We start from the raw sequence: 27407 nt of genomic DNA, 5'->3' as shown, positions 1-27407 counted from the left end.
AGTTTGTATCTTTTAATTTCCTTCTATTTTGCCTATCCCTCCACCTCCACTCCCCTCCCCTCTAGCAACCACCATATTGATCTCTGTGTCTGTGAGTCTGTTTCTGTTTTGGTGGTTTTGCTTTTTAGATTCCATGTACAAGTGAAATTGTATGGTCGTTTTCTGTCTTACTCATTTCACTTCATATACCCTCTAGATCTATTCATGTTGTTGCAAATGACATGATTTCATCTTTAATGGTTGATCAGTATTCTATTATTTATGTGTACTACATCTTCATTCATCTATCAATCAACACTGAGGTTGTTTCTGTATTTTAGCTATTGTTAATAATATTGCAGTAAAGATAGAGATGTATGTATTTTTTCAAATTAGTGTTTCACTTTCTTCATACAGATAACCAGAAGTGGAATTACTGGATTGTATAGTAGGTCTGTTTTTAATTTTTTTTTGAGGAACTTCCATACTCCTTTCCATAGTGGGCTGCACGATTTTGCATTCCCACTAACAGTGCATGAGGGTTCCTTTTACTCCACATCCTCACCAACACATGTAGTTTCTTCTTGATACTAACCATTCTGACATGTCTAAGGTGATATTTCATTGTGGTTTTGAATTGCTTTTCTCTGATAAATAGTGATGTTCAGCGTCTTATGTCTATTGGTCATCTGTATGTTGTCTTTGGAGAACAAAGGATGTTTATTGACATCCTCTATCCATTTTTTAATTGGATTGCTTGGTTTTTGACATGGAATTGTGAGTTCTTTATGTATTTTGGGTATTAACCCCTTATTGGTTATATAATTTACAATGCCTTCTTCCATTCAATGGGTTACCCTTTCATTTTGTTGAGGTTCTCTTAGCTGTGCAAAAGCTTTTGTTTTTTTTAAATTTTTATTTAGCTGTGCAAAAGCTTTTTAATTTGATGTAGTTCTGTTTGTTTATTTTTGCTTTTGTTGCCCTTGCCTGAGGAGACAGATCCAAAAAATTATTGCTCAGACCAATGGCCAAGAGCTTACTGCCTGTGTTTTCTTTTAGATTTATGGTTTCTGGTCTTCTATTTCAATCTTTAATAAATTTTGAGTTTATTTTTGTATATGGGGTAAGAAAATGGTTCAGTTTCATTGTTTTGAATATAGCTGTCCAGTTTTCCCAACACCTTTTATTGAGAGTGTCTTTTCCCTCCATTCCTGCCTCCTTTGTAAAAGACTAGTTGACCTTAAAAGTGTGGGTATATTTCTGGACTCTCTTCTCAGTGATCTATTTGTCTGTTCTTGTGTTAGTGCCATACTGTTTTCATTACTATAGCTTTGTAGTATAGTTTGAAATCAGGGACTGTGGGGACATCTGGGTGGCTCAGTGGTTGAGTGTGTCTCCCTTTGGCTTGGGACGTGATCCCGGGGTCCTGGGATCGATTCCTGCATCGGGCTCCCCGCAGGGAGCCTGCTTCTCCCTCTGCCTGTCTCTGTCTCTCATGAATAAATGAATCAAATCTTTAAGAAAAAAAGAAAGAAAGAAATCAGGGACTCTGATACCTACAGCTTTTATTCTTTCTCAAGGTTGCTTTGACTATTTAGGGTCTTTTGTGGTTCCATACAAATTTTAGGATTATTTATTTTAGTTCTGTGAAAAATGCCATTGTTATTTTGATACATATTGCATTGAATCTGCAGACTTTGTTTGGGCAGTGTTGACATCTTAACAGTATTCTTCCAGTCTGTCAGCATGGTATAGGCATACCTTAGAGATATTGCAGGTTTGGTTCCATACTATCTCAATAAAGCAAATATCGCAATAAAACAAATGAATTTTTTGTCTTCTCAGTGCATATAAAATTATGCTTGCACTTTTATGTTATGGAGACAGCTTCTTTTCTTAAGCTGCATGAACTGTCTCTGCTAGCTTCAGACTTCTGATGCTTCCTTGCATCTCTCAGCCTTCACAGAATTGAGGAGACTTAGGGCCTTGCTCTGGATTAGGCTTTGGCTTAAGGTAACGTTGTGGCTGGTTTGATCTTCTCTCTAGACCACTCAGACCTTCCCCATGTCAGCAGTAAGGCTGTTTCACTTATCTTTTGCGTTCACTGGAGTAGCACTTTTAATTTCCTTCGAAAGCTTTTCCTCTGCATCGACAACTTAGCTCTTAGGCCATTGTAGGGTTACTAATTCGCCTATTTTCAGTATTGTGTCTTGGGGAATAGGGAACCCAGAAGAGAGGGAGAGAGACTGGGATTGGCTGGGCAGTAAAGCAGTCAGAACATGTACATTTATCATTAAAGTTCAGTGTCTCACATGGGTAGAGTTCATGGCACCTCAAACAATTATAGTAGTAACATTAAAGATCACTGAACACAGATCATCACAACAAATACAATAATAGTGGAAAAGTTTGAAATATTGTGAGAATTACCAGAATGTGAGAGAGACGTGAAATGAGCAAATGATTGTAGACTTGCTTGTCATAGGGTTGTCCCAAACCTTCAGACTTGTAAAAAAAAAAGATGCAGTATCTATGAAGTGCAGTTAAAACAAGGTATGTTTTGTCATCTTTAGTTTCTTTCTTTTCTCACTGTTTTTTGTTTTGTTTTTTTGCTGTTTTAATAGTTTCCAGAATACAGGTCTTTTACCTTCTTAGTTAAATTTATTCCTAGGTATTTTATTGTTTTTGATGCAGCTGTAAATGGGATTATTGCTTTCTTAATTTCTCTTTCTGATAACTCATTATTAGTGTATAAAATGCAACATTTTTTTTTTTTACAGATTTTATTTATTTATTCATGAGAGACACAGAAGGAGAAAGAGAGGCAGAGACACAGGCAGAGGGAGAAGCAGGCTCCATGCAGGGAGCCCGACATGGGACTCAATCCCAGGTCTTCAGGATCACACCCTGGGCTGAAGGTGGCACTAAACCGCTGAGCCACCCGGGCTGCCCAAAATGCAATATTTTCAATGTAAATTTTATATCCTTCAACTTTACTGAATTCATTTTTTTTCTAATAGGTTTTTGGAGGAGTCTTTAGGATTTTCTATGTATTGTATCATGTAGTCTGCATATAGTGACAGTTTTAGTTCTTTCTTACCAATTTTCATGCCTTCTATATATTTCTCTTATCTGATTGCTGTGGCTAGGACTTCTAGTACTATGTTGAATAAAAGTGCCAAGTGTGGGCACCCTTGTGTTGTGCCTGATCCTAGGGGAAAAGCTCTCAGCTTTTCACAGTTGAGTATGATGTTACCTAAAAGTTTTTCATATGTGGCCTTTATTATGTTGAGTTAAATTCCCTCTATACCTACTTTGTTGAGTTTTTATCAGAAATGAATGTTGAATTTTATTAAGTGCTTTTTTTTTTTTACATCAGTTGAGGTGATCATGATTTTTAACCTTCTTTTTGTTAATGTCATGAATCACATTGATTTTCAGATGTTGAACCATCTTTGCATCCCCAGATAGATCCCATTTGATTATGATGAATGATCCAGTTAATGTGTTGAATTCAGTTTGTTGATATTTAATTGAAGATTTTTACATCATTTTTCCCTTAAGAACATCTAATTTTGGTGGTGTCTTTGGTTTTAGTCAAGGCTTCTTAAGTGGGAGTAGAGCATCCTATAGAGCAGTGTTTCTCAACCTGTTTTTCATTATTGTCCCTCCCCATCCCTTTTTTAGATATTTTCCCCTATTTACATCTCATTCATGAAATTTTAATCCCACAGTTATACCATATATCTGTATTATTTGTATATTTATATTTCTCTTCTCTGTACATTAAAAAATATATTTTTTGCGGCCCCCCTCCAGAATCCGTTTTTATTACTTTTGACGGTGGTGTTGCCCTTGTTGAGAATTCATAGCCTAGGGCTAATTCTTCTCTACTAGCAGTAGGTTGCTCGTTGCTTTTCTGCATGCCGTGTCCAGTGCCCTCTGTGTTTAGTATGTTGAGGCAAGGAGATGATTCCGGTCTCTCTTACTCCATCTTGGTTGGAAGCAGGGGTCTCCCCAGATCCTGACCGTTTCTTATTATACATACTTTGCTGTACAGGCCAACCATTCCATTCCAAAGTAGTGACCCAAGAGAAATTAAAACAGCTGTGTAAAAACTTGAATGTGAATGCTCATAGACCATCTCAATGTCCATCAAAAGGTGAATGGATAAACTGTTTTATACCCATACAGCAGAATACTGAACAATAAAAGTATTATGATACATGCAGTAATATGGATGAATCTCAGAATCCTACTGAATCAAAGAGCCAAGATCAAAAAAATACCTGCTGTGTGTTTTAAAATTCAAAAATGCAAACTAATCTATAGACAAAAAGGAGATGATTAGTGGTTGCCTGGAGATAAAAATGAATTGAGGGATTGATTGCAAGGGAGCCTGAGGAAAGTTTTTGTGGAAAAGGAGTTTTTATTATTTGGTGGGAGTAGTTTCATGGGCAAATATGTAAGAACTCAAGAAATTATATATCATAAATATGTGGTTTATTATATGCCATTTGTATATGTCAATAAAGTTGTAAAAGGCAAATAAAAAAATGAGAAGTTTGGACTCTTAGGGAATGCATATTTCTCATTAGTGACCCACGTGCATAAAAATTCCCAAGCATAGGTTACGGTGGTTTTTAAAATTTATAATAGTAGTGAAGTATAATATGCTGACAGTTTGAAAGAAGACTTTAACTTGATTCAGGCAAAGTGTGTACATACAAGGTATATAGTTACCTGATGCTAGTGATTGCTCCGTTCTGCTCTGATGGATGTGAGTTAGGTGTTAAGCAGATTAAATTGTCCTCAGAATCTGTGGGCTAGGGTGGAAGAGTCCTAGTTTCTGAAAACCAGGAAGATGTTATACCTACCTGACAGGTATTACCACAGTTTGGCTATTTAGGCTGACATTTTAGGACAGTTCTGAAAGTTGCATTCTTATTTTCTAATTTTCTAGAAGGTAATGGTAAGTTAAAAATTCAGATATAGTATGCCTTCAGTAAAGTTTATATTGTATAATCTACTGCAGTATTACACAACAAATACACTCATGTGAATAGCACCCAGGTCAAAAAACAGAGCACTATCTGGTATTGGCCGTTTTTTGAAATACAATGCTGGCTAGGCTGTTTAGGAGAAATTGAATACATGCTGAATAACTGACTAGACATGTCAGTTTTGAGCCTTCTGTTCCTGGGATTGTATGCTACATAAAAATTTTTTACTTTAATTTTTGTAGACATAGCTTATATTTTATTTAATCAAAAGATTTCCTCTTGGCAGTGGACTCTGAAAGAATTGACCGGGAGGGAAAAATCCCAAATGAAACATTAGAGAAGTTGAAGAACCTGGGGCTTTTTGGGATGCAAGTCCCAGAAGAATACGGTAAGTAAAGGAAAACATCACCCTGCTGATTTGGCTCTTAAGAAAGCACTCCATATTTATCCAGGAAAGGGTTCTGTTAGGAAAGGTGGTCTTTAAATGGAGTATATCCAGGATCAAAGTATAAAACCACTGGAATTAATAAAAACACACATGGACCAAATCGAGGGTAGTATGGACTAAGGGACAAATGAACGGGAAGAACTGTTGGCCTGCATTTTGTTCATTTGGCATGGATAGACCACCGCAGGATGTCTGTGCTCTCCAGGTCCCCGGGGGTGGTGGAAAAGGGGGTGTGTATAACCTCAAAGCCATGTCAGGCAATTGCAGTGTCCTCTGCACTGTGAGGCCCTCTGGTCTCTCCACAGAGGAATTGCTTCAGAGATGCAAGCCCTTTTTGTTGGAGGGATGACTGTGGGCTGAGAGCTCAGGTGTCAGGGTCTACCAGTCTGCTTCCTCCTGGTGCAGAGGAATAAGGCACATGGCTGTAGGACACATGTATTGAGGTGGGAGATTGGATCTCTGAGAACATTGGAGCAGGGCCCGTTGTGCTCTGACCTCGTAATCCCAACATCACTGTAGTGATGTTTTTACACCGCAGATGAAAGACCTGGCCTTTCTCCCCAGGATCCCAGTGTGCCTTCTTAGACCTGGCCAATCACTACCACTCACTGTCTCGCTTCTGCCTAACCTGGAGTTGGTGGGCAGAGAATGCGGCACAGGAGCAGAATGTAGTCACAGATGGATCCACGTGCACATACACACACACCATTTAATTTTACTCTCCATCCCCTTTGACATAAAAGTGTGGCTCTGGTTTCCTAAGCCCATACGCCCATACGCCGCACCACCCATTGGTCTATGAGCCCTCTGCTGGAGATGTCTCTGGAGCCCTCTCACCAGCTACAAGTCAGGTTTGTGGGAAAGAACTATTGATGGTGCTTTAAGGGGTTGGGCCTATTTCATACCTTTGAGCTGGTCATTTGGACATTTAATATTTTGGGTGTTTTTCCAACCAGGTTGTGAGTTAGGTTTTGCAAAGCAAGACAAAGTAGTCAGGAGCTCTTCTTGACATTCTGTCTCCCTGCTTGGTTTATTTCCAGAGACTAAAGTTAGGTCTGTGTTGTTCCTCCCCCACCTCTGCAGCCAGGGTTGGGAAACTCTCAATGTCTGTAGAATAAGTTCCCACTGATATGCAGCCTGGAGCTGATCCAGTCTGAGACTGAATGTGAACATTTAGGACCAATTAGTACATGCCTGACTTGATTCTGAGTCATATTTTGATTAGGTTACATCTTAGTTCATTTGGATGTTTATTGCAGCATTTTAAGCTTTTAAACAATGTATCTTACTTGCATTTATGATCTACCTCTCCTATTTCTAAATGTGTAAAAGCAACACTGCCCCATCTGCAAGAAGACAAGAAACGGTCAGTGCTGCTGCCTCCCCTCCTGGTGGAACACAGTGGCGTGAGCCCCCATAGAGGAAGCTACACGTCTTGTGTTTCCTTGCCCAAAGCTGCATCCTCTGTGTGCAGCATGGAGACTGAGCTCTGCCCAAATAGCCGAGGCTCGTCCATGTCCTAGCTCACAGGGGACAGGGAATTGTCTGCCCTACTGTATAGTCCACAGTGAACGTTAGAACAGAATGAAGGTGGGGGCAGAGCCAGAGAGCCATGGTGGGTCTGTCATCAGCTTAAAACAAAAAACAAGTGCTTGGAGCAAACAGAAGTGACCCAAGAAAGCCTCTAGGACACAGCCAGGTTAGCAATAATATATATTTCCCCTTCGGAAGTATTTTTAAATTACCTCTTCATTGGTAATTTGGTGAAAAATACTTAATTTTTCCTGCAAACACTTTGTGTCAGTTGGGGCTACATCTTTCTCCATCTGCATGTGTTTTATGCCAATGTGTGGGTGGTGTGTGTTTGTTGGCATGAGATGATACAACTCTGCACCCCTTATTCTTGTTTTCTGTCCTACTATCTTCTGTGAAAATGTTCTTTCTTTCCTGAGATAAGTTTGGGGCTTTTTCACCTTCCTTTTCTTTTCCTTTATCTTTTCTTGAGAAAAGAGGACAACAGCAACCTTTTGTTTGTGCCACAAAATTTGGGGGGAAATGTTCTCAGTCTGGAGCATTCTAAAGGTCCCGGAAACCACCATCCTGGGAAATGGAGGCCCTTTTGGCAACCAAGCCTGGATTTTCTCCCCAGGTTCCCTGCGTGCGGCTCAGTGTGTAGTTCCCCTCAGCTCCTCCCAAGCTTGCAGTCTCCACCTGCTCGTCATCTGTCCTCATGTGATTGCTATTCCTCCATGATTCTGGCGATACTTCCATTAGTGGAGAAGCATTGGAAAGTTTTTGGTTTCTTTTTTTTTTTAAACAAACAGTACTGCCTCCCTCAGGATACAAAATAAGTAAGAACAAAAGTGTTTCGTTTTACACTTTCGTGTAAAGGCAGGGGTGGGACAGGGGGAGAAATGGGACGCTAAACCCAGGGGACTACACATCAAGCAAGGCCACCCTTCCCTTTATGTGTGAGTGGAACCCCCTGCAGTTGGGCTGTGCAGTGGCTCCAGGGCCCCCACTTGAATTTAGGGCGCAGTTCTGCTGCTTGTTGGCCATATGACCGTAGACCCTACTTTATCATTTTTAAGATGTGCAGAGTCCACTCAGCTGCCTCTAGAAGTTGAAGATTAAATGCAAAATACGGGGCACCCCACTGGCTCAGCAGTTTAGTGCTGCCTTTGGCCAGGGTGTGATCCTGGAGACCTGGATCCAGTCTGCTGGATCCAGCCTGCTTCTTCCTCTGCCTGTGTCTCTGCCTCGCCCCCCCCCCCCCCCCGTCTGTCTCTCATGAGTAAGTAAATAAAATCTTTAAGAAAAAAAAAAATTTTAATGCCAAATACATAAGCCCTGTGTTTTGTTTAATCTTTGTTGTCTTCCTAGAAAAGTGATTTCATTTTTTCTTTTTTCTTTTTTAAGATTTTATTTACTTGAGAGGGACAAAGAGCAGTGGGGAGGGGCAGAGGGAGAGAGCAAGAGAGAAGCAGACCCTGCACAGAGCAGGGAGCCTGATGTAGGGCTCAATCCCCAGACCACCTGAGCTGAATCACACTTAACCAACTGAGCCACCCAGGCACCCCTAGAAGAGTGATTTCTCTCCAGGTTGATTTACCTCCCCAGAGAATGTTTGGCAATGTCTAGAGACCTTTTTGGTTATCAAAACTAGGGGAGAGGGAACTACTGGCATATCGTGGGTAGAGGCCAAGGATGCTGCCAAATGTCCTACAGTGCATTGGACAGTTCCTCACAGCAAAGAATAATCCATCCCAAAATGTCAGTAGTGCTGAGGCCAAGAAAACCTGTCCTAGAGCCCACTGGATACCAGGAATGGTATGCCAGACAGCTGTCAGGTTTATAAAGATTTATATCCATGACAGAAGATATTCACAACATTTTAAATGATTTAATATGTGTGAAGGTACTCTTTTTGTATTAAATATATTTTTATGATAACATGCTTATATGCCTAGAAAAAAATCTAAAAGGGTGTACACAATGCTCTGATAAATTTACAGATAATTTTTGTTTTCTTTATACTTTGCTGTACTATGGTTTCTTAAAATGGTGATGTGGTGTTACTTTATAACAGTCAAGCCCTTTGCCTTTAATTGGAGGAACTTGGGTCTGGACCATATGTAAAGCTGATCTGTTTCTTCCCTAGGTGGCCTGGGCCTCTCCAACACCATGTATGCACGTCTAGGAGAGATCATTGGCCTGGATGGGTCGATTGCTGTGACCCTGGCGGCGCATCAGGCTATTGGCCTCAAGGTCAAGTATCTAGGGTTTCCATCTGATGCTTTCTGAAGGTCTGGAGTCATGTGGTGGTATGGGGGCAGGAGGCTTGCTCACTTTTACCAGCAAGTGAATTGGGCTTGCTGTCTCAGGGTCTTAGAGGGGGGCCCTGCAGCACTCCCCTATGCACCTCCTCTCCCCAGCCACACCTGGAGGTAGATGGCCCCCCACAGGGATCCCTGGGTGGTGCAGCGGTTTGGCGCCTGCCTTTGGCCCAGGGCGCGATCCTGGAGACCCGGGATCGAATCCCATATCAGGCTCCCGGTGCGTGGAGCCTGCTTCTCCCTCCGCCTTTGTCTCTGCCTCTCTCTCTCTCTGTAACTATCATAAATAAATAAAAAAAAAATTAAAAAAAAAAAAAAAAAAAGATGGCCCCCCACACAAGCAGTATTGCTTTGATCACACTATCCCTTCCCTTGGAATCATCCTCCTGTCCCTATTGCCTTTCACCCATCCTTCAAGGTTCACATCAGATGCTACTGCCTCCAAGGAGCCTGTCTTCACCTTACCGCTGGAAGCAAGCCTCCCCTGCTGAGCTCTTGAGTCATGAGGGGCCTGAGTGCCCTTCTTGCTGTTTGTGTGCATGTCTTCGTAAGGGCTTGGAGCATTTTAGGGCAGGTCCATGGTCACACAGCTTTCAGTGACCATCTCATTACTCAAGGCTGGCTCTGCTCACGATAGAAAGTGAACAGTATGCCTGTCCTCTTCCCCCCCCCCCCCCACCCACCCCCGAGCACTTGCTCCCCACAGTCATCCAGTGAAAGAGCAGACTTCTCCTCATGGCACTGACTGAGAAGGGGTGGGACAGTTCTGACACTGCCTGTGCACTTTTATCCTAGGTGTGACTCTAGCATTCCTGTGTCTTCATGTATTGTCATCTAAACACCCCTCCCGTGGGTAGGATTATCCCATGTGGAGTTGATAGGATGGAGGCTCAGAGGAGGGACATCCTGGCCCAAGTTTACCCAGCCCGGAAGCGGAGGAGCAGTGATGACAATCCTTGAGTCAGACCCAAAGCCATGCTGGTGCTCCAGGCCCAGGCCCCGCTGGAGCATGCACTTCGGGGTGGCTCCTTAGCAGCCTGACTCCTCAGACCTGTCAGCAGCTCTCCATTTCCCACTTGGGGCTGCTGGCCCTGCACTTGGGGTATCCCTCTCCTGCATGAGATGTTTGCTCCAGGAGGGGTTGTGTTCTGTAAGCACCTTTCACACATTCTTTTCTCCCCACAGCTGATAGTGGCCTGTGTGTGTTTGGTTTAGGGGATCATCTTGGCAGGCAACAAGGAGCAGAAGGCCAAATACCTGCCCAGACTGGCATCGGGGGAGCACATCGCCGCCTTCTGTCTGACAGAGCCAACCAGGTCTGCCCCTTGGCAAGAGGTGCCACATGGCAGCCTCCAGGGCATCTTCCAGGGCGCCCTAGGATGAGGGTTGTGGGTTTTGGTGAATAGGTGGTCTTTTCTCTCTTCTCTCCTTGAATCTGCTAGAGAGTTGACTCAGCAACTTTTCTTATCAATTCTCTTTACCTTATTTCTCTGTCTCAGACTTGAAATGAGATACGTACCCAACAGCACCCATCAAATAATTGCTTTGTGGTCTGAGTACACCTTATATAGGATAATGCATTCAGGCTTCCAAGCAACTTTGCAGATGTATAGGGCTGGCAGTGAGGTTCAAGGAGGTCGTATCATCAGCCCGAGGTCACACAGCCCGCTTAGGACTTAGGACTTTTGACAGATCCATTACTTGGACCGTGCTCCATCCTACTTCCCCTCACTTGGGAACCGAGGTTGCCCCACACTCCTCCTCGCAGGAACTCAGATGAGCCTATTCTGCACGCACATTCCCAGGTTTCAGCCTAAGGCCAGGTTGTTTACACTGCCGCTCTTTCGTGTGATGAAGCAGGGGCCCTCAGATCCAGCCTGCTGCTTGTCTTCATAAATAAGGTCTTACTAGAGCACGCTATTTGTTCACAGGGTGTTTGGCCCCCTCATCCACAGTGGCAGGGTTGAGCAGGCAGGCAGACATCCCATAGCCTGCAAAGCTGAATACATTTATTATCTGGCCCTTTATTTTTAAAAGTTTGCCAACCCCTGTGTTAAAGTACCAAAGCCTCCATTTTTAGCCCCAGAACTGTTCTCCATCCCTGGCATCGCTCTCCTCAACTGCATGTTTCTGTTCCCACAGTGGCAGTGATGCGGCCTCCATAAAGACCAGGGCCACGCTGAGTGAGGATAAGAAGCACTACATCCTCAATGGCTCCAAGGTAGTTCTCTGTGGCCTGCTGAGCATCTTAGCTATGGCCTGCACTGTGCATTGACCACCTCCACACGCCTTGGACCCTAAAGCACATGCACATCATCTCTTGTATGCTGTTGAGGCAGCTCTCAGAGGGATGTTACTCTCCCTCTCTTTTTTATAGATTTTATTTATTTATTTATTTATTTGAGAGAGTGCACAAGCTGTGGGGGAAGGACTGAGGGAGAAGTAGACTCCCCACTGAGTAGGGAGCCTGATGCAGGAGCTCGATCCCAAGAATCCTGGGATCATGACCTGAGCCCAAGGCAGATTCTTCACCAACTGAGCTATCCAGGCACCCAGATGCTATTCTTAATTTTTATTTTTTATTTTTTATTTTTTTTTATTTTACGATAGTCACAGAGAGAGAGAGAGAGAGAGAGAGGCAGAGACATAGGCAGAGGGAGGGATCCCTGGGTGGCGCAGCGGTTTGGAGCCTGCCTTTGGCCCAGGGCGCGATCCTGGAGACCCGGGATCGAATCCCACGTTGGGCTCCCGGTGCGTGGAGCCTGCTTCTCCCTCTGCCTGTGTCTTTGCTTCTCTCTCTCTCTCTGTGTGACTATCATAATAAAAAAAAAAAAAAAAAAAAAAAAAACCATAGGCAGAGGGAGAAGCAGGCTCCATGCACCGGGAGCCCGATGTGGGATTCGATCCTGGGTCTCCAGGATCGCGCCCTGGGCCAAAGGCAGGCGCCAAACCGCTGCGCCACCCAGGGATCCCCCCAGATGCTATTCTTTTTTTGGAAGAAGATACTGGCTCAGAGAGGTAAGGTGTCTTGCAAGCATCCTGTGTCCGCTCAGTGGCAGAACCAGGATTGGAAGCAAGTTGGAAGCAAGGCATTCTGGCTCCAGAATCTACATGCTGATGCAGAATCAGCTACCTCCCTGAGCTGCTGTTGTGTGTTCTTTTAATTTATTACACAAACTTTCAAATACATACAAAAGGTTAGTGTAATGAACTTGCACGCAGCCGACACCACCTTCAGCAGTTAACTAGCTCCTAACCCACCTTGTTTCCTTGCTCAGCATTCCTGCATCGCATCCCTGAGAGTTTCAGCACATCTCTACAAGATAAGACTTAAAAAAACAAAGTCAAAATGCCATTAACACATTTAAAAATTTATCATTTCTTTGTCTAGTCAGCATTCCAGTTTCCCTGGTGTCTCATACCTTTGTATTTTCCAACAATTTGCTTGAATCAAGAGCCAAATAAGTTTCATACATCCCAGTTTGTTGAAAAATCCCTTTATCTCCCCCGCCCTTCCTGTCTCCTTATTCCTGCCTGCCTGCTTTGCTTTCTTGAGGACACGTGACTCTTTGATTCTAAGAGCGTGGACTGTCTCCGTACCATTGGTTTCACTTCTGTGCACACACACAGACATTGTGCCTGTTGGGGAAATCCTTGATCTGGGGAGACTGGGTGAGCCCCTGTCTTCTGTCCACACAGGCTTGACTTTGCCAGCACCAAGAGCTTTACGCTTCTGGCCTGAGGTTTGACAAGCAGCTAGGGTGTCTCTTGGGAAAGGGTGGAGCTGAGAGGTGGTGTATGACAGTCCAGTTTTCTCCAAAGCCCTTTTTCTTTCTTTGCTCAGATCTGGATCACCAATGGAGGAATCGCCAATGTTTTTACTGTGTTTGCAAAGACACAGGTTGTGGATTCTGACGGCTCCGTAAAAGACAAAATCACAGCACTCATAGTAGAGAGAGACTTCGGTGGAGTCACTAATGGGAAACCCGAGGATAAATTAGGCATACGTGGCTCCAACAGTAAGTAGCGAGGGGGAGGGGGCACCCAGGGGGCACCCCTCAGCCCAATCCAAATTCAAGATAAAATGAGATGTAAATAGTTTTGGTTCCACATAAGCATGTCAGCAAAATCACATTAAGAATGCCTTGGTGACTCCATGGCAGTGTGGAGGAGCTCATTGAAGCTAATTTACTCTATCAACACATGTTGCTTGTATCCCCCTCCATGCAGCAGGCATACTAATCTCCATGTGAGCTCATTGCAGCCTTGTGGAGCACTTTGTCCCATGGGGGAGGCTATAGTGGACACCAAGGAGGCAGAGGGTATCCGAGGTAAACACTTCACTGCAGGACACCGTATCTGGAACCTCCTGCCTCTTGCTCTCCCTCGACCCCCCGTCCCCCCCCTCCCCCCCCGTCAGGCCCACCTGCAGCTCCTGGACAGCACTTGGTCCCCTTGAGGCTGGTGTCCTGTAAGTGGCTCTTGTCCTGACCAGCACTGTCACAGGGTCCTCACAAGACTCTGCCTCTTGGGGCTCCTAGTTCAGATCGTGGGGTATCTGTGCTGCAGGGGACTGCCTGCTGCCCTTGGCGCCTCCAGACCCACTTCTGTTTGCCATCCCATCTTGAGATCCTGGGTTCTGTATGGCAATATTTGCTACCTCGGCCTGGTTCAGTGGGGTCAGAGGACCCTGAGCTCTGACTTGGCTCCACTGCCTAGAAACTCCGTGACTTCAGACAAGCTAGTTTATTTTCCTGTGCTTCCTTTTCCTCACCTATTGCAAAGGGGTGATAACACACATAGCGATGTGACCTGGGAAAGGAGTGTTTGGATGCCTGCATAGTGCTTTCATGCACATGGAAGCAGGTTGTACCACCAGACTGTTCTGCTTATTCATATGTAGAACATTCCAGCAGAGGGAAGAGTGTTCTCAAAGGCCCAAGATAAAGAGCCTGGTGTGCTGGTGAGAAGATGGTCAGTGTGACCTAGGTGAGGGGGAGAGCAGGGTGGTAGCCCTGCACCACTGCCAGGGCAGTGTCTATAGTGAAGTCAGGGTAGGTGGTGCCCCTGGGATGCAGCAGCCCCACAAAGAGTGGATCGAGTGGCCCAGGTGAGGTCAGTGAGGAGGGTCCTCCCCACACAAAGTAGCCTGTGAAAGAATTAGAGCCACTAGGACAAAGGCCTGGCCCTGTAGCCCATGTGTCATAAAAAAGGAGCCAGCAGCCACCGAAATGATTTCATTATATTTCACAACCAAGCTATTGGAATAGAATAGTCAGCAGACCTGGTTGCTCACACCTAGCTTGCTTGCTGTTTGGCTACTTTTGAGCCATGACCTTTGTCCTGAGTCTCCCTTTACTCCAGTGTTAAGTTGCCAGGAGTTGCAGTCTTGATGTGACAGCATGCGAAGACATGCTACTACAGAAAACATGGTGCAAAAGTCCCTATTGCCTCCTGCCTCTGTCCTTGCCACTGGCACCTTTCCCCTCTCTGCCTGCCTCTGCACACTAAGTGCTTCCTTACTTCAAGGTCTGCCACTGTCACCCTGTCTGAGAATCCACCCCAGCGCTTATCTGAGAGGGTGAGCCTTTGTCACCCTCAGTCTGCAGGTGCTGGATGGCCTGCTCCGGGCTGTGGTTGGATCCCAATCTGCTGCATTTGTGTACCGTGCTAGGGCTTGTTCTCATAGCAAATCACAGGAGCATCTGGGTGCTGAGCCAGACCACCCAGCACTGGGAAGGCCACGGCTCGTGTCAGGTGGGTTCTGTGTCCCTGGTGACAGCTGGAAGGACAAGGCAGAGAAAGGCAGTTTGCTTCCACAGAGGCATAGTGCAGGGTGTGACTACATCTGAGTTAAGTGGGATCCATCCTCCTGTTGAGTCCAGGGACCTCAGAAAGTCTATGCCATCCACTTTCACGGTTCTTCCTCTGGCTTGTGCTCCTCCTTCAAACTTCTGCTGAGTGTCCTCTTAGAAAAGCCTGATGGAAGCCCTTAACAAAAATACTATTTACTCTCTCTCTGACCTCTGTCCCCACTCTATTTCTATTTGTAGTACTTAGAACATCCATCATGTCCCTAGCAAAATATGAGCTCCATGTGGACAGGACCTTTGTCTTTCAGTAGCTGGAGAATGAGTTGAATGAATGAATGAATTACATTTCATGCCTATTGATCAAGTGCAAGTAGTCTGTACTCATTACATAAGGCTTTCAATTTCATCTTTTTCAGCTTGCGAGGTCCATTTTGAAAACACCAAGGTGCCCATCGAAAATGTCCTTGGAGAAGTCGGAGGCGGGTTTAAGGTGCGTCATGAAAGCAGCCCCTGTGAGGGCAGCGTGTGGGTTCATGGTACAGCTTGTGGGCCCCAACTTCCTGTCCCATCCCTGCCTGTAGCTGACCAGCGCGTGCTTGCCAGATGACTGTGCAGAGTTCTTCGATGGGAAATTAGCAGAATGGAAAAGTTGGCTCCCAGAAGAGGGAGTGTGTCATCTGTGAGGCTTCCTTTGCCTTAAGCAGGGAAAGGATTCCTCTCTCCGACGAGTGAAAGAAAGCAGGCCAGTGGGCACTGAAGCAGCTCAGGTTCTCTGAATGCACAGCCCTGGGTCCTGAAGCCCTTCCCTAATTTTTTTCTTGGAGTTAGATTATTATTTTGTTTAATTGACCTATAACTCACATCACATAAATACACAATTTTTAAATGTACTCAGCATTATTTAGTTTATTCACTATGTTGTACAACTATCACCGTGGCCTAATTCTGGAACATTTTCATCCCCTGAAAGAAATCTTCTCATTTCCCAGTCTTTGGCAATTGCTACTTTACTTTGTTTCTATGGATTTGCCTATTTTGAACATTTCATGTAAATGGAATCTATATGCAATCTTTTGTGTCTGGCTTCTTTCTCTTAGCATAATGTTTTCAAGGTTAATCCACATTGTAGCACTTGCCATTCCTTTCTGTAGCTGAATAATATTCCATTGCAGGGACACACCACATTTGTCTGTTTATGAGCTCATGGACGTTTGGACTGTTGACACATGGGGACTATTATCAGTAATGCTACTGTGACTATTCATATACAAGTCCTTGCGTGAACTGTTATGTTTTCAGGTCTTTTGGGTATATACATCTAGAAGCAGCATTGCTGGATCATATGGTGACTGTATGTTTAATTTTTTGAGGAACTGCCGGACTGTTTACCACAGTGGCTGCACCACGTTTCATTGCCCATGGCGGAGTAGAAGGAAGGGTCCAATTCCTCCGCATCCTCTCACCAGTGCTTGTTATTGTGCATTTTTAAAATTATAGCCATCCCAGGGAGTGTGAAGTGGTATCTCATTATGGTTTGGCTTACATTTACCTAGTGACTGACCAGGTTGAGCATCTTTCCATGTGCCTACTGGCCATTTATACATCTTCTTTGGAGAAATGTATTTTGAAATCCTTTGGCCTATTTTTTTAATAAAGCCTTTTTTTTTTTTTTTTTTTTTTTATAGTAATCTCTACACCTCTCGTGTGGCTCCAACTCATGACTGAGATCAAGAGTGGCAACACTCGCCCTGACTGAGCCAGCTGGGTACCCCCTCCTTTGCCCATTTTTAAACTGGCTATTTGTCATTTTTTTTCTTCTTTTTTTTTAAAGATTTTTTTTTTTAGACGCACCTGGGTGGCTCAGTTGGTTGGGTGTCTGCCTTCAGCTCAGATCATTAGCTCTGGGTCCTGGGATTGAGCCCCTTGTCATTGGTCGTCATTGTTTCATCAAGCTCCCTGCTTAGGAGTCTGCTTCTCCGTCTCCCTCTGCCTGCCTCTCCCCCTGCTCGTGAACTCACTTTCTCTCTCTCTCTCTCTCTCTTTCAAATAAAATCTTTTTAAAGATTTTTTTTTTTTTTTTAAAGAGAATGCAAGCGAGGGTAACTGACAGGGAGTGGCAGATGTTGGATCCCTGCTGAGCAGGGAGCCTAACACAGGACCTGATCCTAGAACCTTGGCATCATGATCTGAGCTGAAGGCAGATGCCCAACTGACTGAGCCAGCCAGGCGCCCCTGATTATTTTTCTTTGTTGTTGCCTTACCTTAATTTATCAGGTGACCTGGGCAAGTTATCCTCACTCTGGGGAGCCCCATCCACCTTGGCTGTGAAGCAGGAATCACAGCAGGTACCTTTCTCCCTTCCTGGTATGAGAATCTGATCATGCATTTAGCCAAAACTGACTTGAGGCTGCTTGGTGAGTGTTGACCAAAGGGCTTGAGAGGTGAAAGGACAAAAAGGGAGCAGTGTGTGCACAGTGGTATGTTTGTTATTTGCTTAACCCAGATATTATATGCAGATGAGAGAATATAGGTGGAAAAAATGAAATTACCTGAAGCTTAGCACCAGCAGAGTTGCTATTCATCATTCAATTTAGATGCTTATCTTTCTAGACCTTTTTATTTACTTTAAGTAGTCTCCATGCTGGGCTCCAAGCCCAGCATGTGGCTTGAACTTATGACCCTGAGATCAAGACCTGAGCTGAGATCAGGAGTCAAACACTTAGCCAACTGAGCCAAGCAGGTGCCCCTCTCTAGACCTTTTTAAAGAGTATACATCTCTAAACATTTGGTAATACCATTTGTGTAATATAGCCTGCGTTTTTGTTTCTGTTTTTGTTTTTTCACATACCAAGCAATCCTAACACTCTTCATGCCAGTAAATGTATACTGCTGATATTTAATGCTGCGGAGTATTTCTTTGTGTGGTGATGGCACATTTACTCTTCCTAGGATTGGGCATTTAACACTTTTCTCTTTCTACTAAGAGCCTTATTGTGTGGTATATCTTCTTGTTTGTATCTGTGTACACTTGTCTGATTATTTCCACAGTTTCAACACCCAGCAGTAGGCTTTCCAGGTCTGAGGGCAGTTTTAGTTGTTGGCCCATTGCCAGGTCACTTATGGGGAGTCGGGCTGGCTCCTTTGTGGGAATGCCCCTTGCCCTAATCCTTTCCACATGAATTAAAACATTTTCCCACTGTGTTAGATGAAAAAAAAATTTTTGTTCTAAAGATTTTATTTATTCATGAGACACCGAGAGAGGCAGAGACATAGGCAGAGGGAACTTGATGTGGGACTCGATCCCGGATCCCGGGATCACGCCCTGAGCTGAAGGCAGACCTCAACTGCTGAGCCACCCAGGCATCCCTGGAAATCTATTTTCTTTCGCCTATTAAAACTATTGTTTTTGGGTCCCCCACAGGGAGTCTGCTTCTCTCTCTACCTATGTCTCTGCCTCGCTGTCTCATGAATAAATAAAATCTAAAAAAAAAAAAAAAAAGATTTCCAGAGTCCTTTCTTTGTTATTAGTAGGATCACTTGTCATTTGGCCTAAATGCTAAACCATGAGTGATTCTGGAGACTGCAAAATGATCAAAGGCCAGGTAAAATCACCTGGCTGAAGTGAGAGAAAAGGCAGAGCCAGCAGTCAGGTCTTTCAGATAGACCTTCGAGGCAGGGAAGCAGTTAGGTATCAGGCAGGGGCTGTTGGGAACATGGATAGTGTCTAGCTTCTGGCAAGCTGCACTGTAGAATGTAGTTGTACAAATCACAGGAGACATCAGCAGGGAAGTTAAAAGTGTGCAGGTGCCATCCAGGCAGGAGGGGAGGCCCCAGGGTTGAGTAGAAGGGTTGATATCGGAGCTCAGGAGCCCTTCCTGAGAAAGGATGAAATCTATTACATCTTCGATGATCTTTGATGTCTAGGGAATGAGACCTAGTACCTAATCTTTTTTTTTTTTTTTTTTTTTTTAATGAGGGTAAGAATAAATTCTGAAGGGGCCATGAAATGGACTTTGCTCATAAAACATGAGCCAGCTTTTGCATGCCCATGTGGGCAGAGGAAATGAGGTAGGAGAATTCACTTCCTCCTCATAGTCCCAGCAGGTCCGGAGACCAGTGCCCACACACCGCCTGAGGCACAGGAAGTCTGAGGTCAGAGGCACGGCCCCAGGAGGAGGCAGGGCAGGATCTGGGTGTCACACTGTGGTAGGACGTAACCTCACCCTCTCCGCCTTGTTTCCACATTCCCCAGCCCCTAGGACTGAGCAGGTATGGTTAGTACCCCCCCACCCTGTCATTGGAACCGTTGTTTCCTACCTCGCAGTGTCTGCTTTGAGATTCTCCCATTCAGAATAGCAAGCGATCATAAATTCAGAATCCGTTACATGATTTATTCAACCAAGTCACAAATACGCATGGAGTGAATAGCAGTAATATGTTTGAAGTTGAGCTTTTAGGAAAAACAGTGATGTTCACAGACTCCTTTCTGCCCTCAGCCCCAGCCGGTCCTTGAAGTCTCCGATTTGGGCACCACAGGTGTGGTAGGGGCTTGACGGGTCACTGCTGTCCTTCAGGAGACTCATGCTGGTGGGAAAGTCCAGGTAGTTTGCAGGGTGTACCCACCAGGTCTTAGTTTCTACTCTCCTCTGAGGACTAAGAGGTGGCCTGTTCTGTGATAACATCGTCCCATTCCTTTATCGGGGTGACTCCAAGAATGTTTGGGACTGAGTTATTACCTCATTGTGTGTTGGGACTATACTCTCCTCCAGCCTGGTGGGGATTGACAGGATGATTAACTTTCCCAGGTGCTGGCACAGAATTCTCTAGAGACTTGCCTTTTGTCTTCAAGAAACCTGATAAAAGTAGACAAGCAGCACTGTGGTCTGTCACCTGTGGTCCTCCCGGACACTAGGAGTGCAGTCCCGGTGAGCCGCGCCCTCTCTCTCTCCAGGTGGCCATGAACATCCTCAACAGTGGGCGGTTCAGCATGGGCAGCCTTGTGGCCGGGATGCTCAAGAAATTGATGGGTAGGTAAGTCGGGGACAGGAGCTGTTTGTGGCACAGGCTTGCCCTGCGGCCCCCTTCATCCTGGAGGCCCTGCCATGTCCTCCTAGCAGGCCAGTGCAGAGCCAGGCCTTTGGAAAAAGCCCAGCTGCAGTCTGAGATTCGGACTTCAGTTTAGACCAAAAAATGTGGTCAGTCTGCCCCCAGGTGGTTACTGTTCCTTTTTCACACTTCTATGTCTTACCTACTCACAAAGGATCCGGGGAGTGGGGAAGTAGACAGTCCATCAGAGTCAGGAGGGGTTGCTGCTCTGACAACTAAGGACAGAGCTACTTAAACATCCAGATGTGAGCAAGACACTGGTGCTTTCACAAGACCCCCAATTTGTAGGAGGCTCTGTGGGTGAGGAGTGGAACTCCTACTCACTCAGTCTCAGGATCTTCCCTTTTTTTTTCTGTTAGAATACCTGAAAGTAAGAGTCTTTGGTCTGTGAATTTAGAACAGCCCTATGGGGTTTTGTTGGGCACAGATGTCATTATCATTTCAGCTAAGTGGAAGTGACTGCTGGGAAAGGCACAGGGCCCTGCCGGTGGAGGGTGAGGGCTACCTGGGGCTGGTATAGTGCTGATGAAGTTCCTCAGAGTTCAGGGCCAGGTGGGGACAGGAAAGCTTTGTTTTAGGTTCTAACCTCCATTTAGATGAGGCTCAGAGAGGGTAAGCAATTAGCTCAAGGCCACTCATCTGCCTATAAGTCAATACTGTGAGACTCTAGACTCAGGGCTTGTCTCACTTTGCTGAGCTGCCCCCAACACCCTGAAGCCCCCGGGCCTCTTGCTTCGCCATCACGGAAACTCTTCCATGCAAGAGGTTCGTGGAGGCTCTCATCACCTGTCCCCAAAGGATGTAGACCCTTGATGAGACTAACTGCAGGGGGAGGGGCTGGCGTTTGCTGCTGGCGACTGGGAGGCCGCCACGTTCTCTCGGGTGCCTCCAGCGCTGGTGCCTGTTCACAGCTCTACACATGACCCTCCTCTGGTGATGGACAGCTGTGACAGGCGTGGGCCTGCACCTCATGTCGGATGTTTCTAGGGCCCTGGCTCCATGTTAGGTGCCTTTCTTCCTTCTGCATCTCTGGTAACCTTGGCAGCAGTGCTGTGAGGTTGGTAGTGTTGTTCAGGGTTGATAGTTGCTTGGCCCAGCCTAGTACCTAGTAAGAGAAAGTGCCAGGTTCAGGCCTGATTCTAAATTCTGGGCTTCTGTTGCTGTCTACTGCCATAGGCACTGTTGAGCATGAGCAGGCTTTCCTCTGACTAGATAATGCTAGGAAGGGGCAGTGCTGTCTTGCAGTGTGTTTGGTCTCAGCAGACCTGTTTCTCATAGTTCTGTCCTGAGTGTTCACAGGGTAGTGATGATAGCCTTCGGAAATCATTTTAGGACAGCCTGAAAATGGTTCTTTTTAATGACTCTGCTCTTCTTCAGAAATGACTGCTGCATATGCCTGCACGAGGAAACAGTTCAATAAGAACCTCAGTGAATTTGGACTTATTCAGGTACCAAAGGTTCTGGGTGCTGCATGTGTTGGTTTCACAGGTGGGCATTAAAAGTGTGTGGTCTGTACTTGTGACGCCCACACAGCTATTCAGAAGAGGAGTATAAGGCTATATTTAGTGTGGCTCCCTGTTATGAGGGCTTGGTTCTCTCGGGCATGGAAGCTTTGGGCTCTTACCTTCTCTGCTGGCTGGCAGAGGATCTGGGTCTCAGCACATGCAAATTGTTTCTTGGTTATGTTTTTTTTCTGAACACCCCAGGAAAAGTTTGCTCTGATGGCTCAGAAGACTTATGTAATGGAAAGTATGGCCTACCTCACTGCAGGGATGCTGGACCAACCAGGGTTTCCCGACTGCTCCATCGAGGCTGCCATGGTGAAGGTAATCCCTGCACAGCCTCAGAGACCTTAGCTGCAGCCTCAGCCCCGTGTCGCCTGCCACCTTCCTCTTCTCCTTAGCTTATAGGTCAGCTTATCATTGATCCAGTATTTATGACGACCCCACCATGTGACAGACATGGCCCCAAGATGCAGCTGGAGAGGCCCACATGGCATGGGAGAAACAACAAAGAGCAGTGCCCACTTGAGTACATTTATAGGACAGGTCAGTGGCTCCATAGGAGCCAAGTCATCACCAGTCTATAGCAGATGGAAAAAATACAGGGCACATATTATAATTTCCCATCAGTATGAAAGCACCCAAGCTTTCTTGGGAAGGACTTCTGTTGTGGGTGTACAGCTTTCCACTTTTATGTGTCACCTGCAGGCACATGTTGGGCCAAGCAGCTCACTTACATGTGGAGGGGCAAGCTGCAGGTGAACAGGGCTAGGTGGGCAGGGTCAGGCCTCCTGGAGAGGGAATCTGAAGCGGGTTTCAAAAGGACGGGAGTTTCCTCAGTGTAGAAGGTGTGGAGTAGGCTCTTGCATCCCAGGGAAGCCTCAGAGATAGGAGGAGTCATGGTGGGTGGGGAGCCACAGCTGGTCAGTTAGGTCCAGAGAGAAAAGGACTTGTCCGAGGCCACCCAGTGAGACTGGGACAGGGCTCCTACCTGGGCTGGTCTCATCCTAGAGCCAGGTTCTCCATGTCAAGCTGCCTGTTCCATCCCCAGCCACCCTGCCCTGGCTGAGGCCCCCTCCCCCTCGTGGAAGGGACTTGGCCCTGTCACCCCTGTGCTTACCGTGTCCTGGCTCCATGGCAGGTGTTCAGCTCGGAGGGTGCCTGGCAGTGCGTGAGTGAGGCACTGCAGGTCCTCGGGGGCTCAGGCTACATGAGGGATTACCCATATGAGCGCTTGCTACGTGACAGCCGCATCCTGCTCATCTTCGAGGTGAGTGCCTGCCGCCCTGCCAACCCCCTCACCCCCCCCCCCCCAAGTAGTCTCATTTGTCTCTCCTCACGCCTCTGCGTGACCCCATTCTCCAGGGGTGGAGGTGAGGCTGAGGGGCCAAGCGAGCACCCTTTCTGCTGAGCCTGTCCCTTCAGTTGTCTGTGGTGGGACAAACAGAGATCTCACGGGAGGCCCAGTTGTGCCTCTAGGGCTCACTCTGGGTTTGCCTTTCCTCCCCAAAGTACAGGCACCTCAGCAGGGTCCTCTCCATGGACTTTCCCAGCCCTGACACCTCCCTAATTGCTGCCCCCTCCATGGGCTCACAAGCCAAAAGAGGGAATTCTGTGAGTGGGGAGACCCCAGGTGGGATAACAAAGGGGGATGAGGAGCTCATGGCCTGACTGACCAGGGTAGACTGCGGAACACCAGTGCAGGGAGGGCCTGAGCTGCATCTCTCCCTCAGTGGGCTAGTGTCTCAGGAAGCCAGTGCACTTGGCCTTTGGGAACAGAAATGACTTTGGCCTGGCCAAGGGGAAGGTGGTTTGAGCCAAGGATAGGGAGATGGAACGTGCTACCCCCAGATAGGGCCTTACCTGCCGCACTGAGTAGGATAAGCATATCTTTGTGGGAGCAGTGGATGGTCCTGGTAGGGGCGGAGCTGGGGCAGGTGGTAGAAAAGTTGGTGGGGTGGGGGCAGAGGATAGATGAGAAGGGGAGCCAAGTAGCTAGGCTCTGGGGGCCCTTGGCCAGTAGGCAGAAGAGTTTGGATCTTACTGTGCAGGCACTGGAGGCCATTAGAGGTTTCTGAGCAGGGAAGGACTTGAATGCATTCCCATTCTGGGAAATTCCCTGGGGCTGACGTGGGAGTTGCAGAGGTGAGACCAGAGGCCAGGTGCACGCAGTCGGAGAGAGGGCCGTGCAGAGAGAGGGATGGAATTAGGGTGGCTGTAGGGTGTGCAGGAGGCAGCCCAGAGACGAGACTTGGAGCCTGAGCAACCTGTGTGGTTTCTGAAGGGCACCTTTGGATGCCCGGCTCCCAGGCTTCCCAACCCAGGGAAAGGCCTCATGGCTGCTAGTTCTCGCCATGCCCCCCACCTGCCAGCCCTGTGGCCTCCTTCCTTGGAGGACAGGCAGGATGTGGCCAGCCTGAGGGTCCAGGGGCACTTTCCCAAGGGCTGCCCCAGGACTGCTGATTCCAAGGCCCCTTCCCCTCGACCTGGTTGAATTTGCTCCCGTGTGACTAGATGGGGCAGCAGCTTTGAGGGCTGTGGAGTCCTCAGAGTGAGGCAGATGGTCCCATCTGGAGACTATGCAGGACCGGGCACACCTTAACTTGCAGTCCTCCCAGGGGTGTCTTCCTGTCCGTGGCCAGGCTGGCTGCAGGGCTCAGTGTCTAGTACTGGCTTTGTGACCCATGGCCCACCTCCCTGAAATAATCCCAAGGAGATTGGGAGGGGAACAGTGTGCACAGCAGCAGGGAAGAGGTGGCCCTCTGGGTACTGATACCCCGTACTGGGGGGCAGCCAGCTCTCGTCCTTAGAGATCAGTGGCTCCCCTGAGGAACCTGGGAGCACTTGCTGCCTCCTAGGCATCGGCATCCCTCCCCTCGGGGAAAGGAGTTTCTTCCATTAATTATAAAGAAACCAAATTGGAGGCTTGGAAAAAGTGACTCTGTTATGTTTGGTCCTAGAAAGGTGGTAGATCCTGAGGGAGTCCCTGGTTGTCTGGTCGGCAACCTGCTCATCCCTGTGGAGGTGGGGCTAGCGTGTTGCCCTCACCCTCAGGTCACAGCCTTGCTCCCTTGCAAGGCTACTTCCAAAGCGGCAGCCTCCGTGGCACTGGCAAGCGGGCAGTGGGGTGGCCTACACGCACAGCACAAACAAGCGCCATCCTAGTGGAGCCAACTTTAACCTTCATACTCCTGGCCACAGGGAACCAACGAGATTCTCCGGATGTACATTGCCCTGACAGGTCTGCAGCATGCCGGCCGCATCCTGACCGCAAGGATCAAGTAGGTGCCAGCCCCACTGTCTGTTCTTCGGGCCCCATCCTGGGATAGACCTCAGAATTGGGGTCATGGAGCCGTGCAGTGCTCAGCTCAGTCATAGGCTGGCTAGAGGGAAAGAAGGGGACAGGAGCCCTGAAAGCCAGACTGCAGAGCTTGGCCTTCACCTACAAGTGATAGGAGGTGCCCGCTGCCTCAGGAAGCCCTCATTGCCCTCCTCCCTTGGCAGTTTCCGTCTCCCATGCTGCAGGGAACTTTGTTTTCAGAGCCTAGGGATTGAGAGCTATCCCTCAGACAGGCACTGGGCTCCCAGACTAACATGAGACCACTTTCTTTGCTCTTTCTCTTGCTCTTCTTAACCCCCATCATGGAGCTAGAACAACTAGAAATCATTGCTGGAGCCTGGTGTGGAGTTGCTGAGAGCATCTTGCAGACTCCTTTACCCCAGAGCACCACCTGGGGGCTAGTTGTGACTGCTTCTTGTAGAGAGGCTCTGTGTGCTCTGCCTCAGAGACTGGCTGGGAGGTCTCAGGCATCCAGCAGGCCCAGGCTAGGGTAGAGCAGCATGTAGGTCCTGAGTTGTCCCTTTATTGTCTTGGATCACCAGAGGGAACCAGGTACCTGTAGCTCTGGGGTGCCAAGGGGGACCCTGTTGCTCAACAGTGGGAACCAGCAGTGAGGCCTGAGTTCACGGGGCTGTGGGCTTTCTGCAGCGAGCTTAAACGGGGCAATGTGACCACTGTCATCGAGACTGTCAGCCAGAGGCTTCGAGACTCCCTGGGCCGAACCGTGGACCTGGGGTTGACAGGGAAGCTGGGAGCTGTGCACCCTAGTGTCGCAGTGAGTGGGCACACCTGGCATACCCCCCATGTGGGTGCCCTCCTGGTGGGTATCCTCTTCCAGAGGGCTGTGACCAGGGCATCTGGGAGGATGGCCCAGCCTGGTGGGCAGAGCCTGGGCCCCAGAGCCCTGGGCTGGGTGGGATGGGTACCGTGGGGAGTGGCACCAAGCAGTCTCTCCTCTGGCATACTAGGACAGCGCCAACAAGCTCGAGGAGAATGTGTATTACTTTGGCCGCACCGTGGAGACGTTGCTTCTCCGCTTTGGCAAGGTACCTGGGCCCCTGCCAGATCTGGGGATGGCAGGCCCTCCAGCTTGGGAGCCAGGGAGAATGGGGCATTTTACCTTTGGGACCCAGCCTAGAAAGAAAGCTTGGTCACCATGGATGGGTGGGGCTCTCTGTCCCAGGGGGCAGTTGGGTAGATGTCCTTGGAGTAGGGAGGGGAGCCCAAATCTAGGGCCCTGATCTGAGGCTGCTGCTGCTCAGGCTGACATGAAGCACAGTAACCAGCAGCATGTGGTCTCAGCCAGGTTTCTGGGACCTGGTCTTGGCCTGATCCATGCCCAAATCTAGATAGAAGGGAAAACAAGGCAGCCAGTGAGCCAGCCTCCCACAACACAAAGGGAGAGGCAGTGTTAACCCCCTTCTACTGAGGCATGAAGTGAGTCTTGGAGATGGCTGAAGATGGGCCCGGGGAGGGAGGTTCCTGGGTTGCGTGTCTCCACCCTGGGCTCTGTGTTGGCAGACCATCGTGGAGGAGCAGATGGTCCTGAAGCGGGTAGCCAACATCCTTATCAACCTGTATGGCATGACAGCCGTGCTGTCACGGGCCACCCGTTCCATCCGAGTGGGGCTCCGAAACCACGACCATGAGGTAATAAGCCCTTGCCAGCTTTATCCTCTGCACTTTAATGAGGCCTGTGGTTGTCAGTGGGTGGCAACGCTCAGTCAGGAGCAAGGGACTGGGCAAGTCAGGGCTTTGGTCCAGTGGTGGTCCCAGGAGGCTGGCAAGTTTGCTGAGCTGTGGCCAGTACCGGTGGTCAGCTCCAGTGCGAAAGTCTGTGCTGCTCAGGACATGGGGCCACTCCCTTTTGTTTTTCTATCTGAGGAAAAAAGAGTAAGTGATGGGGTCCCAAACCTTGTGCCTTCACTGCATCTGCCTTCCTTACCCTGCCTGAGGGGCCAGATGCAGTCACTAAGCGCCTGCTGTGTGCTGGGTCTTTATTGTCCCTCGGTAGCCTCTGGGCACTAGCATTATGATGGCCTTCCTGCCATAGAGGAGACTGAGACCCAGAGGTGTTGAGTAATTTGCTCTTGGGGACAGAGCTATTTCGGTCAGAGCTGGAATTAGAACCTAAGACTGACCCCCAAGCCAGGCCTTTTGACCCGAGCCAAGCTGCTTAGTTTGGCTGAGTTCTTGAAACACACACACCAGGGAAGGGGTGCCCTATGTCATCCTCTTCAACCTTGGTTCTGACAGGTTCTGCTGGCCAACATCTTCTGTGCAGAAGCTTACTACCAGAATCTCTTCACCCTGTCCCAGCTGGACAAATGTAAGTAGGGTGGCCTTGGGAGGGAAGGCGGGCCTGAGTCTAGGTGACTGT

The 27407-nt window shown here is 47.6% G+C and overlaps 2 protein-coding genes across 6 annotated transcripts in view; one reads left to right on the top strand and one right to left on the bottom strand.

The window, feature by feature from the left end:
• ACAD9 (acyl-CoA dehydrogenase family member 9) overlaps nucleotides 1-27407 on the top strand; it is a 43941-nt gene that overhangs the window by 15112 nt on the left and 1422 nt on the right. For 2 of the 3 annotated variants that reach the window (XM_025991564.2, XM_025991566.2), the window contains exons 3-17: nucleotides 5269-5370; nucleotides 9092-9198; nucleotides 10482-10582; nucleotides 11409-11487; nucleotides 13111-13285; nucleotides 15496-15569; nucleotides 20031-20106; nucleotides 21563-21633; nucleotides 21892-22011; nucleotides 22829-22957; nucleotides 24889-24968; nucleotides 25676-25802; nucleotides 25996-26073; nucleotides 26549-26677; nucleotides 27284-27356. In XM_025991564.2, coding sequence (XP_025847349.2) covers nucleotides 5269-5370; nucleotides 9092-9198; nucleotides 10482-10582; nucleotides 11409-11487; nucleotides 13111-13285; nucleotides 15496-15569; nucleotides 20031-20106; nucleotides 21563-21633; nucleotides 21892-22011; nucleotides 22829-22957; nucleotides 24889-24968; nucleotides 25676-25802; nucleotides 25996-26073; nucleotides 26549-26677; nucleotides 27284-27356 — 1521 coding nt within the window. The remainder of the gene's footprint in view (nucleotides 1-5268; nucleotides 5371-9091; nucleotides 9199-10481; nucleotides 10583-11408; nucleotides 11488-13110; nucleotides 13286-15495; nucleotides 15570-20030; nucleotides 20107-21562; nucleotides 21634-21891; nucleotides 22012-22828; nucleotides 22958-24888; nucleotides 24969-25675; nucleotides 25803-25995; nucleotides 26074-26548; nucleotides 26678-27283; nucleotides 27357-27407) is intronic. The other variant, XM_025991565.2, reaches the window with a different exon arrangement.
• Nucleotides 19450-27407, bottom strand: part of CFAP92 (cilia and flagella associated protein 92 (putative)) — a 74534-nt gene continuing 66576 nt past the window's right edge. For 2 of the 3 annotated variants that reach the window (XM_072720179.1, XM_072720180.1), the window contains exon 17: nucleotides 26693-26906. In XM_072720179.1, coding sequence (XP_072576280.1) covers nucleotides 26872-26906 — 35 coding nt within the window. In that variant the 3' untranslated portion in view covers nucleotides 26693-26871. Of the gene's footprint in view, nucleotides 21291-26692; nucleotides 26907-27407 lie in introns of those variants that run through there. The other variant, XM_072720181.1, reaches the window with a different exon arrangement.

The sequence above is a fragment of the Vulpes vulpes genome, chromosome 9 (assembly GCF_048418805.1).
Source record: "Vulpes vulpes isolate BD-2025 chromosome 9, VulVul3, whole genome shotgun sequence".
NCBI lineage: Eukaryota > Metazoa > Chordata > Mammalia > Carnivora > Canidae > Vulpes > Vulpes vulpes.
The sequence above is the reverse complement of the archived record's forward strand: the minus strand, read 5'-3'. Positions and strand labels throughout refer to the sequence as shown.